We start from the raw sequence: 14,856 nt of genomic DNA on the forward strand, positions 1-14,856 counted from the left end.
TGTGTCTGTATGCTATTTGAAGGTAACATTATTTTAGGTGATTTGTATTGGTTTTTAGATGAAGTTGAGAAGTTATCTTCAATTTTATGGTAATTGCTATATGTGGTACTAGAAATTCGTGTTGGAGCTTGGAAGGGAAAGTTGAAACTTGTTGACTGACATTTGGTGTTTGAGGACATGAAGTATAAGAAGTTATTTTGATAGAAATTTGACTATGCAGAAATCTGCTACTAAATACAGTGTCACAATGTCATAATAGTAAAATCATACCTTCAGATCTGCCCTCATATGATTCATACTGACTTTTTCCAGTGCTTCTTGTTCTTACACTCTTAGATTTTAAAATAATTTGGTGAAGATTTTATTTTATACAGGAATAGAAAAATGTAGGGCTCAGTCACAGAATAATAGAATTTCCTAATCATCAGCTACAACTTGTGTTTTACAGGCAATTGAAAAGCTACAGGCTGGTGCTCTTGCAACAGATGCAGTGACTGCAGCACTTATAGAATTAGAGGTATGAATTTCTGACTAGTAGTAAATATAACTCTTGGGTAAATCTTGCCAGACCTTTCTGTAGGGGGTGTTAAATGGGCAATCTCAGTGGATTTTTGTTTTTGTGCTACACTACTTTTATCTTTTGCTTTTCCGCTATATTTTGGTGTAAAGTACTTTATAAATATGCAAACTGAATTAACGTTTTCTAGTTGGTGCAATTTGGTTGTCATTTTAGGTGTGCCTTATCAGATAGTCTTTACCCTTTAAGAATAAATGCAGTAATTGAAGATTTACTGAACACTTTGTAAGGAACTGAATTTCTGGCTTGCTGAGCTACAGACAGGTTGTTCTGGCTCTGCTTCTTAGAGAGAGAAACTATATCCTACTGGTTTTGATTATTATGACAAAATATGTGTAGAGGAATTGGGCAAGTAATGTTTTTATTTCAAAACAGTACTTGTTAATTAAGCTAGAACATCTTGGTGAGCAGCTGCTGGTGAGGTTTTTGGAAAAGTGTCTTTTTGAAGTGATGAGGTTTTTATAGCATCTGCCTTCAGTGAAGGTCCCCATGAAATAATATAGACGTGAGTAAAGCTAAACATTTCTGGGTGGTAAATGAAGCAGTTTGGTCATTGTCCCAGATCCAGTAATCCTTTATGACAGTAATGATGGAAACAGGTATTCCTCTTCTCCTGTAAGTAGTAATTGCTTCTTCCTCTCCAACTTTATTAGTTAAAAAAAAAAAGGAAAGCAAGGTAGGTGTTGTGCTGTAAAAATAATTTCCTGCACTTGGAATTTATGGTAGTATTCCAAGAGGATTAGCAGTGGATTTGCTTATCCAGATGTTGGGAAAGTGTTCATTAATGTACTTGATGGGGATAGTGTAAGGCAGGCAGTAAGTGCATACTTCAGTATGTGTTAGACATGCTGAGTGGTAGCCAAGGCTTCAGTCACACTGTGAACTTGGCAAGTGCCTTGGCTTTTAGCACTCCTGTGGGTCTCAGTGAGCTGTTCAAATATGCTTTCATGTGTTATCTTACACATTAGAGTATGGCTCACAGAAAGCAGTGGGTGTCTCTCTCATGGAATTATTTATGATGCACTTCCCTAAGCTCACTGAGGCTGCTCTCACTCCATGAAACTGGTTTGTGTGTCAGCTCCCTCCTCAGTGGAAAGCAAAAATAAAAATCTACTTTGAGTTGCGATTTTTATCGTGTTCCTGAGCTACAGAGAAAAACATATTTTGAAAAGCTTGACCGAACAGTTGTAGATCTCTTTGCAGCTGTGTCTGGGGTAAATAGTTTATCTGTTTTTGTTATCCCCAAGAGACTTTTACTTTAGTAGATTTAAATATTCTGAAGCAGCTTCTGTAGAACAAGTTATGGCTCTAAGATTAAAAAGTTTTTTTCTAATTACTCCAATCAGAATCCTTTTTCTCCTTATCTATCTTGCTACTACTGTACTAATGCCTGCTGTCATTCCACTTTTTGGTTTGGCAATTGTCTTAGGTAGTATTTTTGTGTTCTGTTGTACAAAATGTTTTTTTCCTTTTCCCTGTTTTTAAGATTAAATGTTATCTTGTTCAGGTTGTAGTGCAGTCATTAATGTAATTATTTACTTTCATTTATTCATTAAGTGATTTATATAATCTCTTAATTGAAGGTTCTGTCTGTTACTGGAATAGGGAGTACTGGGTGTGGGATTTGGCCTTCTTTAGATTAAAGTAGTTAGTTATGCAATTACATTGAGGGAAAGTCAAATTTGTACCCAAACCAGAAAATGGTGTGGTTTGCAGTGGCAGATTTTTGGATCTGGTGTGAGAAACTCCCAAGTGTTAGACTGCCAGCTTCCAAAATATGGAACAGTTTGTATCTACTCATACCTCATTTTGAGCAGCATCTCCAGACATCTCTGTCATTTCTGGAGCTGCATCTTCTGGTTTAGTACTGGTGGTTTTTCTGGTGCTCTATGGGAAGCAAACTACATGTGGTAAGTCAACAAAGCAATCAAAATAGTTTTTCTCATTAATTTTATGAGCAAAAATGCAGGTTTGTGTTGACGGTTTCTCTAGTGAGCTGTCACTCTTTTGTGTATATTATAATATTTATATTATACTACATGAACAATGTGTTGTAGCATTTGAAGTTGACAAATAAATAACAAATCTGTGTGAAACTGTCTTCTTGTATCCCTGTAACACAAATGAAGATGCAGAACAACAGAATATTGTATTAAATGATAACAGATTTCATTATAAATATACTGACTGTAACTTCTTGATATTTTGGTTTCTGTAGGTCACATTGCTATGAGTTTATGTGTAAATATTTAATCACTTTTACAGTTCTCTCAGACTTCTAATGCTGTATTCCAAAATTTGTAATCTTTGCAAGGCAAAATATCTTTTCATGGAAATATTGCAAGAGATGAATGTTTTTCCTCAGTTCCACTCAATTACAGAACTCCTGTTATACAGGATTGCAGCTCATCCAAAAGGCATCACTTCAAAGAGTTGTTGAGGCACAAGAGTTGCTCTTGATCTTTTATGATCAAGCAGACAGTTTGCTTCTGGTATGCTGTCTGTGTTTTATTTTTTCAGGCTCTAAGTGCAGAAAAAATAACCTTTCTTTGTGGGACTGTGTGACTCTCAAGTGAAATGGTGTTCTGTGAATACAATAATAGTAATAATTAACTAGAGGAAAAGGTGGATTTCTTTTGCAAAGGAACAAGACTGACAGAGAATATTGTTAAAACAACCGTGCTGGTCTTCATAAGCATCAGCTGTATTTGATAAGGTCATTAAGGCAGGTATGTTTTGTGGTTTAAGAACTCTGTATTGAAAAGAAATAAATGCACGTGTTACCTCTGTCAGCCTTTGGTAACAAAATGGTCTGGGCAAGGTATTTTGTAAGACTCATTGTTTACTTCCACAAAGACATTATTGCAGTACTCTTAATTTTTGCACCCTTGCTATCAGCCACCATATGATGCCTGGATTTTTCTTAAAACACAGTGAAATTATTAAACAGGTTTTTTTGGTGGGGGGAGGAGACCTCATACAACCCACTTAAAATGTGCTGTTTTCAGCAAAACCACAGGTTGATTGCATTCATGTCTGGCTGTGAGAAAATTATGTAATTTCAAAGTTTTCTTTTACTATGGAACACTTAATGAAGTCTACTGTCAAGTACTAGGAACATACAGTAGTTGTAAAGAGTGATGAAGATTTCAAATTGTTTCTAAGTTTAGTGTAATCCTTTATTAATATTTATGTAGATTACTTGTTTCTTTATCTGACTTCAGTAGAACATTCTTTATGAACATCATTTAAATTAGGAGTTAATATGATTGATGGGGAAGTGGATGTCACATTTTGGGTTACAATCTCCTTGCTACTGAAATTGCTCAGTTTATTTTGCATGTTGTAGATCCATGCAAAGAATGTTTTGGATCCGTTATATTCAAACAGTGTGTTTCTATGGTTGTCACAAAATTTTGCAGTGGAAAAACCTTTTTCTTAAGGAATTGTTTTTTTTATTTTTTTAAAATTATTATTATTTTCCTAATAGTTAAGACCTTTGAATATACAGTCTTAGTCCCACGGATTTCTCTGTCAAGGAGAAGCATCCTTGTCATTTTAAGGCAGTCACCATAGATGAACTTCTAATGGGTAATGAACTGGCAGTTATTAATTCCAGTGAAAAACATTACTATGATGCTTTGCTGCAGAGTGACTGACAGTAATTTGTGACAAAAGTGTTGTCTAAAAACATTTTTGCTCGTGTAATTGAAAGGGATGTGACTCATCCTTGTAGAATATTGATTGTCATGAAACTCTCACAGAAAAATAACTTCTAAAATCAGTGTGTGTTGAATTTGCTTTAAAAGGTACAAATCAGCCATGGCCAAGGCTGTATCAAAGATGGATGGAATGTTCTTTCATGTTCACTGAAATCTGAGCATTTTAACTGTTTGCCTAGATGTGTTACAGAGCTGAGTAACATCTTCAAGCATTCCAACTTTGACCACAGCTAGAAATTCCAGGATGCCTGTATTTGCTGCCAGGACAATTACAAATACATTTTGAAGTAAAAAGGATTCTGTAAATAAAAATGGTGCCCTCGGAAGCTTGAGAGTTTTTGCAAGATGGGTAACTTGGGAAAACAAAACTCTTTTTTCACGTCTTAAAGCTTTCTCTTACCTCCTTTGCTACAGCTTTACATGGTAAGTTAGAGACACTTTGTGGAGTCATTGCCAGGAAGTCTAGTGTTTGTCACATAACTGAAGAGTTACATTTTGTTAAAATGCTTTGAATAGCCTTTTTTTTGTCTTTTCTCTCTTCTTAGTGTTCTATGGTGGCAAGGCTTGCTGTTAACGTGCAAAGCTAAGGCTTGGTTTGCTTACTTTTTCAGTTTCCTTAGAAACACAAAATCTGATAGCTGCTGTGGTTTTAAATAAAAATATATTCCTGAAGATACCTTTTTCTCTTTTCCTGTCCTCCCTTTTCCTGGACACATGCTTTGGTTGGGTTCATCCCCATTTTATGGTAGTCAGATCTTGCAGTGCTGCACTTTTCTGTCTGAGGGTATGAAAAGAATTTCACTTAGGACAGTTTGTTTCTTGCCTCTTTAAAGGCATTCATTCTTCTGTTTAAATGTTTCTGCATTTCTTGTAAGTTTTGAGTTTTCATTTCAAAATACACCTCTATGTTTATACATTATATTCTTCCACTTACATATCAGACTCTTAAAATCTTTTGGTCAAACTTCGCAGAGATTCATGTTTTGAAATAGAGATTGTATTTGTGTGGTGTAGTTCATATCTTTGCCTATTCATAGAAGTAGGTGTGAATGTCTTATTTCCATTTTTTTTAAATAGGTATGTTTTCCCCTACCTTGTTTCAAAGGCATTTATCTCACTTCAGAGAAATGCAGGTAGATATAAAAAATTCCATAGGTTCACACCCAGTCTCTCTAAAGCTGTTTTCAGATTGCCTTTCAGATGTGTGAAGTTAAACCATCTTCCTCTTAGAATTCTGAGCCTTTTTTCTTAATTGAATGCAATCTGATTCTAAAGCTAATTGAAACTCCATAGAAAATTTAAACAGATTATTGAAATTTTGTCTTTATTTCTTTTTACTGGAGAAGTTACTCATGTTGTTACTGATAAGATTCTGAGTCCTAATATGAGAGTTACCCCACCAAAGAGACATCTGCAATTTGGTGTGGAGTTCTTATTATCAAAAATAGTTTAGTGTTCTAATAAATATTCTATAGGGGGAAGTAGGTGATGTTCCCTTTGTTCAAAATTGTGTCTTGGTGCATCCTTGAGGTTGTGCCAGTGAAGGTGCTATGCCAAAGCATGCAGCACTTATAGATCCTGTGAAATAAAGTGAGCTCTGTATCCTGTATTTTTTCCTTGGCCTCTTTTGATTATTGCCTTTACCAGATGGTAGAGACCTTTGTGCCTTGAGTGCAGAGGAATTCTGGACAGTGTTACCAGGACTTGTTCTGGTGTGTCCTTCTTACTCCCTTTATTTGGCCATGACATGTACTCTTAGGATAAAAGCTGTTTCTGTTTTGTGGCAGCGAAAAATCTGTGGAGCACAATAGTTTTCCTCTTTGCTAATTCTTTTAAGTATAATGCACTGAGTGAATGTATTTGGAAGAGAATATTAGAGAATTGTCTCCAGACTCGCAGGTCTTTGCACTCTGATTATCCAGGGGGAGAGGACTTGGACAGCACTAGGAGCAAGCATTGGTCATGCTAAGCATTCCTGGTTTTACTGTGTTTTCCAAGTACCTGTCACTGTTTGCTTTCAATTCCTTCCACCACTTCTCTGCTCCCTTTTTTCCTAAACTTCACTGATTTAGTTTTCTTCATATTTGTAGAGCCTGAGGAGCAATGAAGCAAGTTAAACCAGCAGCTACTCTGAATCTTCTGCCTTTTCAAGGCTATCAGCTGTTTCTAAACATATTTTCCCCCACCCATCCACTTTCTACAGAAAATTGTTTGTGCATTCTAAACTGTAAATGTTTCATTATCCGAAAATATTTTCAAATTTACTTATGTGCTGTGAGGCGTTGCTGTCAAAATAAACAACAAAATGAATATACACAGTGAATTGGAAGAAGTGTTGTGGTATGGGATAAAATAGGATAAAATCTTGTGCTGCTTCAGAAGGAAAAAGCAGAAAATAAAGGCCAGTTTCATGATTATGTATTAGCCAGGGATCTTGTATTCATGATTCTTCAGAAAGATAGTGTTTTGGTGACTCAAACACTGAGAACTCTTTACATGTCTCTGTAAATTTGAATCAACATCTTGCAGAACAGATTTTGAATTTACTCACTACTTGCTGTTTTGAAAGTTAATAAAAGCTAACTGACATCAGATTTATTTTTCATTTCTACGTGCTCACCTCTTATTTCTTTAAATTCATTGTAGATTAGAATGTTCAAAACCCATCCAGTTAATTTTAAATGTAAGACAAAACTTTGAGCTGTTTCCAGTAATTTGTTTCCTGGTTCAGTTTTTATTACTCATCAGTGAAATGAGATGTCATACTTCTACAGTGCACACTTGGATTCTTTAAAATTAGAGGGTTTTGGGCACGTTGTAAAAGACACACTGGTCTAGACAAACATTGTTCCTTGTTGCATCAGGTTGTTACACTGATGTAATTTAAACATAGGAAACTCTGAAAGCATGCAGCATCTCTCTGAAATTTGATTTAGCTATTATTTCTTTGTCTTATATTCCTTTCATATAGAAGAGGGGCTTGTACTGAACTGGCAGTGAGACTGCTGAACTGTGCTACTTTGAGATTTTGTGGTTTTAAAGTTATGGGGATGCTCTGATGAAATGAAGGATAAAAATGGGGTTTAGTTCTAGCATGCAGAACTTGCTCTTTGACAACCTTGGGTTTATTAAAAGCAACAGAAGTTGTTAACAAAAAAGGAGTTAGCTTTGTGATCTTGTTAAAATGTTATTCCATAGTTTCTTTGAAATAGGAATTGGTTTTTAGTCAAGAAGCTTCCAGACCACAGTCCCTGTGCCAATGGTCAAATAGGAATTTTACAAAGTGGATTTTCAGTGATGCCAGTTCATCATTTCTGCATGTGGAGCTGCAGTTGTGGGCTTAGAATGTTTAGAAAAAGGACAGTTCTGTTTTGCTGTAGTGTCATACTTAGGAGTTTCAAAGATAGACTGGTCTGTGCAGTGATTATAAGATGTTACTTAAATGTTACTTCATGGGTTAAGGAACAAGGAGGTGTGTACTTTGGGGGAGGGAGAGATTTTCACTTGTATTGCAAGGCTTTTGCTTGTATAGAAATTAATTGTTAGGCAATTGGTTTTTATATTAGTGCATTATTACATTTGAGATATATCACACCCTACAGAGGTGAAAGCTGTCCACTGTAGTAATTTTAGATGCTCTGTTCAATTTGCCTTTGTTTTTGTTGTGCAAGATTAAGCTACTAAAATAAGAAAATGCATTGCACCAAGATCAGTGCCATCAGATCACTTATACAGAGGTTTGATCTATCTGTTATGGATGTGGCCTTATAGTGTTCTATTCTTATTTTTAGGATTCTCCTTTTACAAATGCAGGATTGGGATCTAACCTAAACCTGCTGGGTGAGATAGAATGTGATGCCAGTATAATGGATGGAAAGTCATTGAATTTTGGAGCTGTTGGAGCACTGAGTGGTATGTTAATTATAAAGCTAACTGCTGATTTAAGTGCAAAGATCAATTTCGGGGTTTTTATTACTGATTTGAAGGGAGACTTATTGTAAATTCTGTTGTGTTTAAATAAATTCTGCTCCTTTAAAAAAGGAGGAGGCAGTCCTGCTCCCTGAAATGCTGGTTTATGTTAATTTCTTGGTGTAACATGTTGTCTTATTAGTTCACTGATAATCCTTTGACATAGCACACAGTATTTGCAGTGGGACTCAGTTTGCTGAGATGAATTTGAGGAATGATAGTGTAATAACATTCAGTTGTTAAAAATATTACAAGTATTTAAATTAGGCTTTTTATTTGTTTTTGTGCTCAGGTAATTTATTTGCATATGGGACTCATTTAATATGAGAGCTAGTGTGTTTCTCTCTTTTTTCCTAGTTTTAGCTTTCAGTATAAAACAAATATAAGGTCCCAAACAGGGATTGTTAAGGTTTCATTCTAAGTATATGAACTGCCTTAGCTGTTACTATTGAATAGCTTTTCTGACAAGATTTCAAGCTTTATTCTTTATCCTAGAATAGTTCTAAACTGTGGTAATAGCTTCCTCATGTAGACATAAATCTAAAATAAATAGTAAAATTAAGTGTTTCAAGCCTTATTTGTTACAAAGTGTATCCTTCCAACCATGGGGAAGGAAGAAACTGAGAGTGTGAGACATCTGAGTTCTATAATTTCTGTTCTGGCCAGATAAATCCAAATAAAAATTCCACCTAGAAAAATTAACGCTTATAAACATCTTTGACCCTTAAATACAATGGATTTTACATGAGATTTCTGTGGTAGGTGATCACTCCTCCTATTTCAATATAGCTTTTTAAAAAAAGTGGAGGAGATGTCGACTGGAAGGCTTTGTCACTACCAACAGCATGTGAAGGGAAAACTGAAATGTTGTTACTACATTGAAACATAAGGTGTCTCTTAAAAACCTTGGAAATTAAATGAATCTGAGTTCCACTGCCAAAATGAACTGTATAGTGCTATGAGAGGAAAATATTTTTAATGTTTTGTTCCTTTTTTTTTTTTTTTTTTGCTAATTTTTCTTTTTTTAGGAATCAAGAATCCAGTTTCGGTTGCAAATAGATTGTTGTGTGAAGGGCAGAAGGGGAAACTCTCTGCTGGCAGAATTCCACCCTGGTAATTGCTTTGTTCTGCTTGACTTTCCTTCACTCTTTGGTCTCTACTGCATGGATGCAATATTTGAAGGTTTTATCTCACCCAGGAAGGCTGGTGCTTTAAAAAGAAGATAAGCTTTGTTCTCTGATCTTGAAACTTCTTAGGCAGTCAGTGGAAGGAAGTATTAGATATAGATGGCAACATCATTTTGTGATAGTTTCTGTCTGTCTGATTATTTCCAGTTGTCATACTTACTTCTTATGTTTGTTACTGTAGCCTTTTGAAAAATCAAACCCATCAAGATTACATGGAAATTCTACTGTCTTTGCCTCTATCTACCTTTAACAAAAACCAACAAGCAGTTTTTAATAAGTATAGAAAAAAATCATATTTTACTGCCTTTGTGGCTTTGTGGAAATGTGCAGCATTTAGTAACTTCCTCTTATTTTAAAGATAAATTTAATAATATTTACAACAAAAGTGAGAACAAGCAGTCGCTCATTAAGACGGATATAAAACTTAAATGGAAGAGGTGAGTATTAAACACAGAATAACTCAAAATGTTATTGCCTTACTTTGGAAAGAATCCAAGAAATGTGTCAGAATTGATTGCTCTTAAAACCACCTTATTTTCATTAGCAGTTTAAATTGACAGGTAGAGAACTTGAATAATTTATTCATATTAATTGATTGCTATCATCAGTTATCATACCTGTGGTAGAATTTGCTGCCCTTTGCCAACTAGTGGTCAGTATTTGCAAAGTATTAAACCAGCATTTATGTAGTTTAAAAAAAATGTGAGTACTAGATTTACAAATTTTACTTTCCTTACTGTAGTATTCTCTGAATTTAGCCAAGTAGCTTTTAGCTAGATGGTGCAGTATTCATATTTAAATGGTGAGGATTTCAATGTTCTGTCATGTGCAAAAAAAATTCATAGATCAAAAAAAGCCACCTTGAAATCAAACCATCAACAGGCAAATTTTGCATTTTAAACACTTTAATGGATAAAGAACAGAGTAATTGTGGGGAGGTTTACTAAAGAATAGGAACTTTATATTCAATAGCTGTTAGCTGCTCATTTCCTTAGCTGTCAGGAGAAAATGAGGCTTTGCTGAGGTACATTGAAATGTGAAATGAGTGTGAAATGTGGTTTTTTTGTGTTCCAGAAGTATTATGGAAATCAGCTACAGGAGCAAGCGCTTGAGATTGTTTTACTTATATCATCAGTGTTCTAGAATTATTGTAAGGAAGAGCACTTTGATATTATGCTGTGACTTTGTGACCTACTTTATGATGCTATTTTAAAAATACAGAGTGGAAAAGGAGCTATATCCTCTTGCCCTACAAGGGCAAGGCTAAATCTTTTGAGGACTGTGCAAAACTAGCAGATGTTTTTAAAGCTCAAATCTTGAGATGAGAGATGAGCTGTTTTTGGAACCAAGGCACTTGGGTTACCTGACAAATATTTTCATTTCCTCTTTTCCCCCTTCTGGATTTTGAATGCACATCTTAAAATTAAGATTTTTATAGACTGGAAGGAGTCTATACTAGTGGGATATGATGGGTTATGCTTTGGGCTTGCTGTGGTGGGTCCTTCTATGCCAAGGTCAGAATGAGAGTTCATGTACATTGAAGGTGGTGCTATGGAGGATTTCACATCTTGCCTTCCTGACTGGGGTTGGCATGACACATCTGGGACTGCAAAAATATTCCTGCCAAAGCTGGGAATACTTAGAATGGCAAGAGAATAGCCATATTTTGGCTTTCCTAGGAAATGTCAGGATTCTAGTAAGTGATTTTTAATTGTAAAGATACACGATTTTCATCTTGGTTCTCGTTGGCACATAGTGTATCGGGAATCTTCCAGATACTGCTTAGCCCAAAAACCTGCTTAAAGAAACTTATGGTAGAGGCTCTTTTTGTAGCATGGTCTAAACTAGCTTAATGTTTTCTGCCAAAAATGTTTGGTGCATGACCAAACAGAAAAAAATTCAGGAGCTGTGAGGTTAGTAAAAGTGGCATTAGGGAGTTTTTTGCTATGAAATATCAATGGTGATAGTTTGCTTGGGCTGTTTACCCCTGTGCAGCATACATTTTCATAGTGGCAGTTCAAAACTAATTCAAAGGGTATATTTCTGATTTTCCGTAGAAGAAATTCAAATGAGTTTGAATTAAGTTACTCAGAGAGCTTACCCAGTAAACTTACTGGGATGGAGAAATCCTGTTCTGCCAGGATTTTCTCGGATGAAGGAACAGAAAATACTTGTAAATATTTCATTATGTCACATAAGATATTCCTGTTCCTTGTATAACTTTTACAAAAGAAAGTACTTTCGTAATTGCATGATTACAAACTGGATGAGCCTTTGGAAGGGGTCTTGGATCACAGAGTAATAGATTAGATGTTTTGTGGTAATAAGGATGAAGATTTTCTATTTCCTGTTGTGAAACTTTGACCAAAGGAAAGAAACTTCTTTATATCTGTCTGCTCTTAAATGTATGTTGGTAAGATTTGCAGGACAGCACAAATGCACCTAAATGTTTCCATTCTTAGAACTCTGTAGTAGTAGTGAAATTAAGTCCATGTCCATATCCCTTTCTCAATAATGATGATAGGGGATAGAATTCCTTCTTAGGTTCTTGGGATATACAGAGATTTGTAATTGCTTCACAGCTTTGCACTATGATGTGCAGGATACAAACATTGTGTAATTAGTAGGGCAGTGCATAGCCAAAGCTCCCAGAGTGAATGAGCACACACCACCTTTTATCTCTGCTCTGTATTTCTTCAGAACAATTTCTTCTTTGTAACACTGATTTCAGAGTGATTGCTACAGTTTATGATAAAATGTTACCAAGTGTATTTATTACAATGTGGATCACCTTATGAACCAAACTTTGTGACACTTCTGTTTAGCTTGGAGCATCCTGTTTCCCTACAGCCCATATTAAATGTCCATGTTTGGAGTATTCAACACAGCATAATCATGTTCTTGGAGAAAATTGCCTAAAAAGATCATTTTAGAGGCCTTTACTTATATTTTCTATTAATATGGCCTAGTGTGCCTGGAACTGGAAAGCACATCTGAGCACCACCTCCTTTCTGGGAGGATGTTTTCATCGTCTGTGTTCTGAGTCTGTAAGAGCTGCAGAGTACTCTGATATATTTGCAAGAAAGATCTTCATGTCCTGTCTGTGCAGACCCAACTTTCAGAGTAGCAGAGAATAAACTCATTAATCCTTTGTTTGTATTAATGAACTCATTAATCCTTTGTATTTGTTTTTCCCCTCCATTTGGAAAATAGTATTTTGAATTAGCCCGAAGGCTTTTGAAACTTGGGGTTGTTTTGATTGCTTTCTATAATGCACTGGCTTTATTTCTTCTTCCTTCACCCCCAGTAAATCAAGCTTGGTGGTAGTTTTGTTTTTATATGCAGACAACAAAGCATTGAGGTCCTGATGCTATTTGTCTTGTAAACAGTTTATTTTAACTTTGCTGTGATTACGGTGTCCTTCAAAGATCTGAATGGAACAGTTTTAAAAAGGTGGAGGATCTCTGCGGTGATATGGAGCCTCAATTAGTTTTCTACTCTGATTTAAAGACTTTGGAACTAAAATGTTATGTGTTCTAGGAGGGAAAGGAATCTAAGGATTAAGGACAGAAACGTGAACAAACTAAAAGTCACATCGCATAAGTTAGGTGACACTCTTGGGTGCTTTTTTCCATTCCTCATAAAATACTGGTGACATTTTCTGGCTTTAAGTATTAAAAAGGCAGCTGTGAAACTGCTTGTAAAACTCAGTATTTCTGACTGACCTGTGCTTGAGTTACCATATATTGAACTCTCAATGTTGAGTTTGATGCTTTTCCCACCTAACCTTTCTCTCTGTGTAAATTATTTTATTGAAAAGGAAGTGCTTATTTACTCCCCAAAAATGTATTGTTTGATAAAGACCAAAACGACCTTCTTTTATACAATGAAGAATACTACTAAATTTGGTTTGGCTACAGTTTTCATAATTTTTTAATGTTAATATTGAAAGGTTTATTATGTTATGTGTCAGTCAGGTTATTTCTTGAGCACTAACTTATCTAACAGTAGATGCTTGAGTTCTGCCAAAGTACCCAATAACTTATCCTACAGTATCTTGCAATGAGAATAATTCTTACCTGAAGCTGCACTAACAATGGTAAGAAATGTACATTTAACAATTCAAATTCTCATTTAGATCGACCTTTCATGAGGCTTTAATAAAGAAAGACTGAGCATACCTCTTGGATTTGTTAAATCATATAGAAGATAAAAAATACCACCACAAAATACTGTATAATGAAAGCTGCAGATGTTGGATGTAGCACTGTAAAGAAAACTTCAGCAGCATTAATGCTAACAAATTTTCTGTATCAATAGTGTTCTCAGAAACTGAGAACTGCATGGCCCAAGGGACTACTTAGTATCTGGAATAACTTCTTCAGACTCATCTTCTTAACTCTGGTATTTCAGTAAAATGTTTTCCAGTTTGCTGAAAATTCTTAGTCTTTGCTTCTTGTGTCCATTAGGCAGTTGTGTTATTCTTAACTTCATTGTCCACTTTTGAAATAAGATTGGAAGTAGTTGTCCTTTATTGTGTTGCACAGCAGCTTTATGAAAGTGTCTCATTTCCAGCTACTACATACCCTGTTTTTGGCAGTAAGATTAATTTCTCTAAGGGGAAACAACATGAGGTTTGCTTTTTCTTCTATCCTGGAAGTTCCATGTGTGTGTATATTTTTTGCTCTTGTTTGTTGTCACAGCTCTCTGTACTGTCTCACTATGGTAAAGTGTTCAGTACTGACTAGAGAACAGCTTCTTAGATCTCTGGAGTATTTTTACAAGTATATTTAAAATTTAATGGGCTAGTCTCATTTGCAAATGATTGATAAAGCTCCATGAAATAGACCTTAATCATTCTAAATAAAGTTAGTTTTTAGCTTGTGTTGTACTTCTCCAAATACTGCTTGGTATTCCTTTGACACTGGCTGGCTTTACTGGAAATACCTTACCATTCTCACCTTTCCCATCCCATATTTTTAGTCTTCAGAATTTTGCTAAGTTGATGTAGAGAGCAAGATTTGAGACAGCTCTGTCCTGTTTTAGCTGCAGTTGCAAGCTGATGCTGATTTTGTATTGAATTTCAAACTTAATAGCACTTGGTTTTGTCCGGTAATAAATTTAATGTCAGAGCTGCATAATCTTTTAAAGAAACTACGTAAGGTTGCCAAATGTAATTAATAGCAGACGGTCCTGTGAAATATAGACAGTTTATGATTTAAAATTGACCAAACCAAATAGAAAAAAAATAATTGCAAGCAAAGGGGGATTTGTTATATGGTTTTGTTTAAACTCCCTCTTCTGTGTCTCCTAGCTTTTTAGTTGGTGAAGGAGCTTACAGATGGGCAGTTGATCACGGGATACCAGCATGTCCTCCAGGTATCATGGCTACAAGTGAGTA

General features: G+C 35.4%; 1 protein-coding gene across 2 annotated transcripts in view; it reads left to right on the forward strand.

The window, feature by feature from the left end:
* Positions 1-14,856, forward strand: part of TASP1 (taspase 1) — a 76,056-nt gene that overhangs the window by 5,452 nt on the left and 55,748 nt on the right. For both annotated transcript variants that reach the window (XM_077781855.1, XM_021527828.1), the window contains exons 4-7: positions 449-517; positions 8,091-8,211; positions 9,297-9,381; positions 14,770-14,849. In XM_077781855.1, coding sequence (XP_077637981.1) covers positions 449-517; positions 8,091-8,211; positions 9,297-9,381; positions 14,770-14,849 — 355 coding nt within the window. The remainder of the gene's footprint in view (positions 1-448; positions 518-8,090; positions 8,212-9,296; positions 9,382-14,769; positions 14,850-14,856) is intronic.

Source organism: Lonchura striata, chromosome 3 (genome assembly GCF_046129695.1).
Source record: "Lonchura striata isolate bLonStr1 chromosome 3, bLonStr1.mat, whole genome shotgun sequence".
Lineage (NCBI taxonomy): Eukaryota > Metazoa > Chordata > Aves > Passeriformes > Estrildidae > Lonchura > Lonchura striata.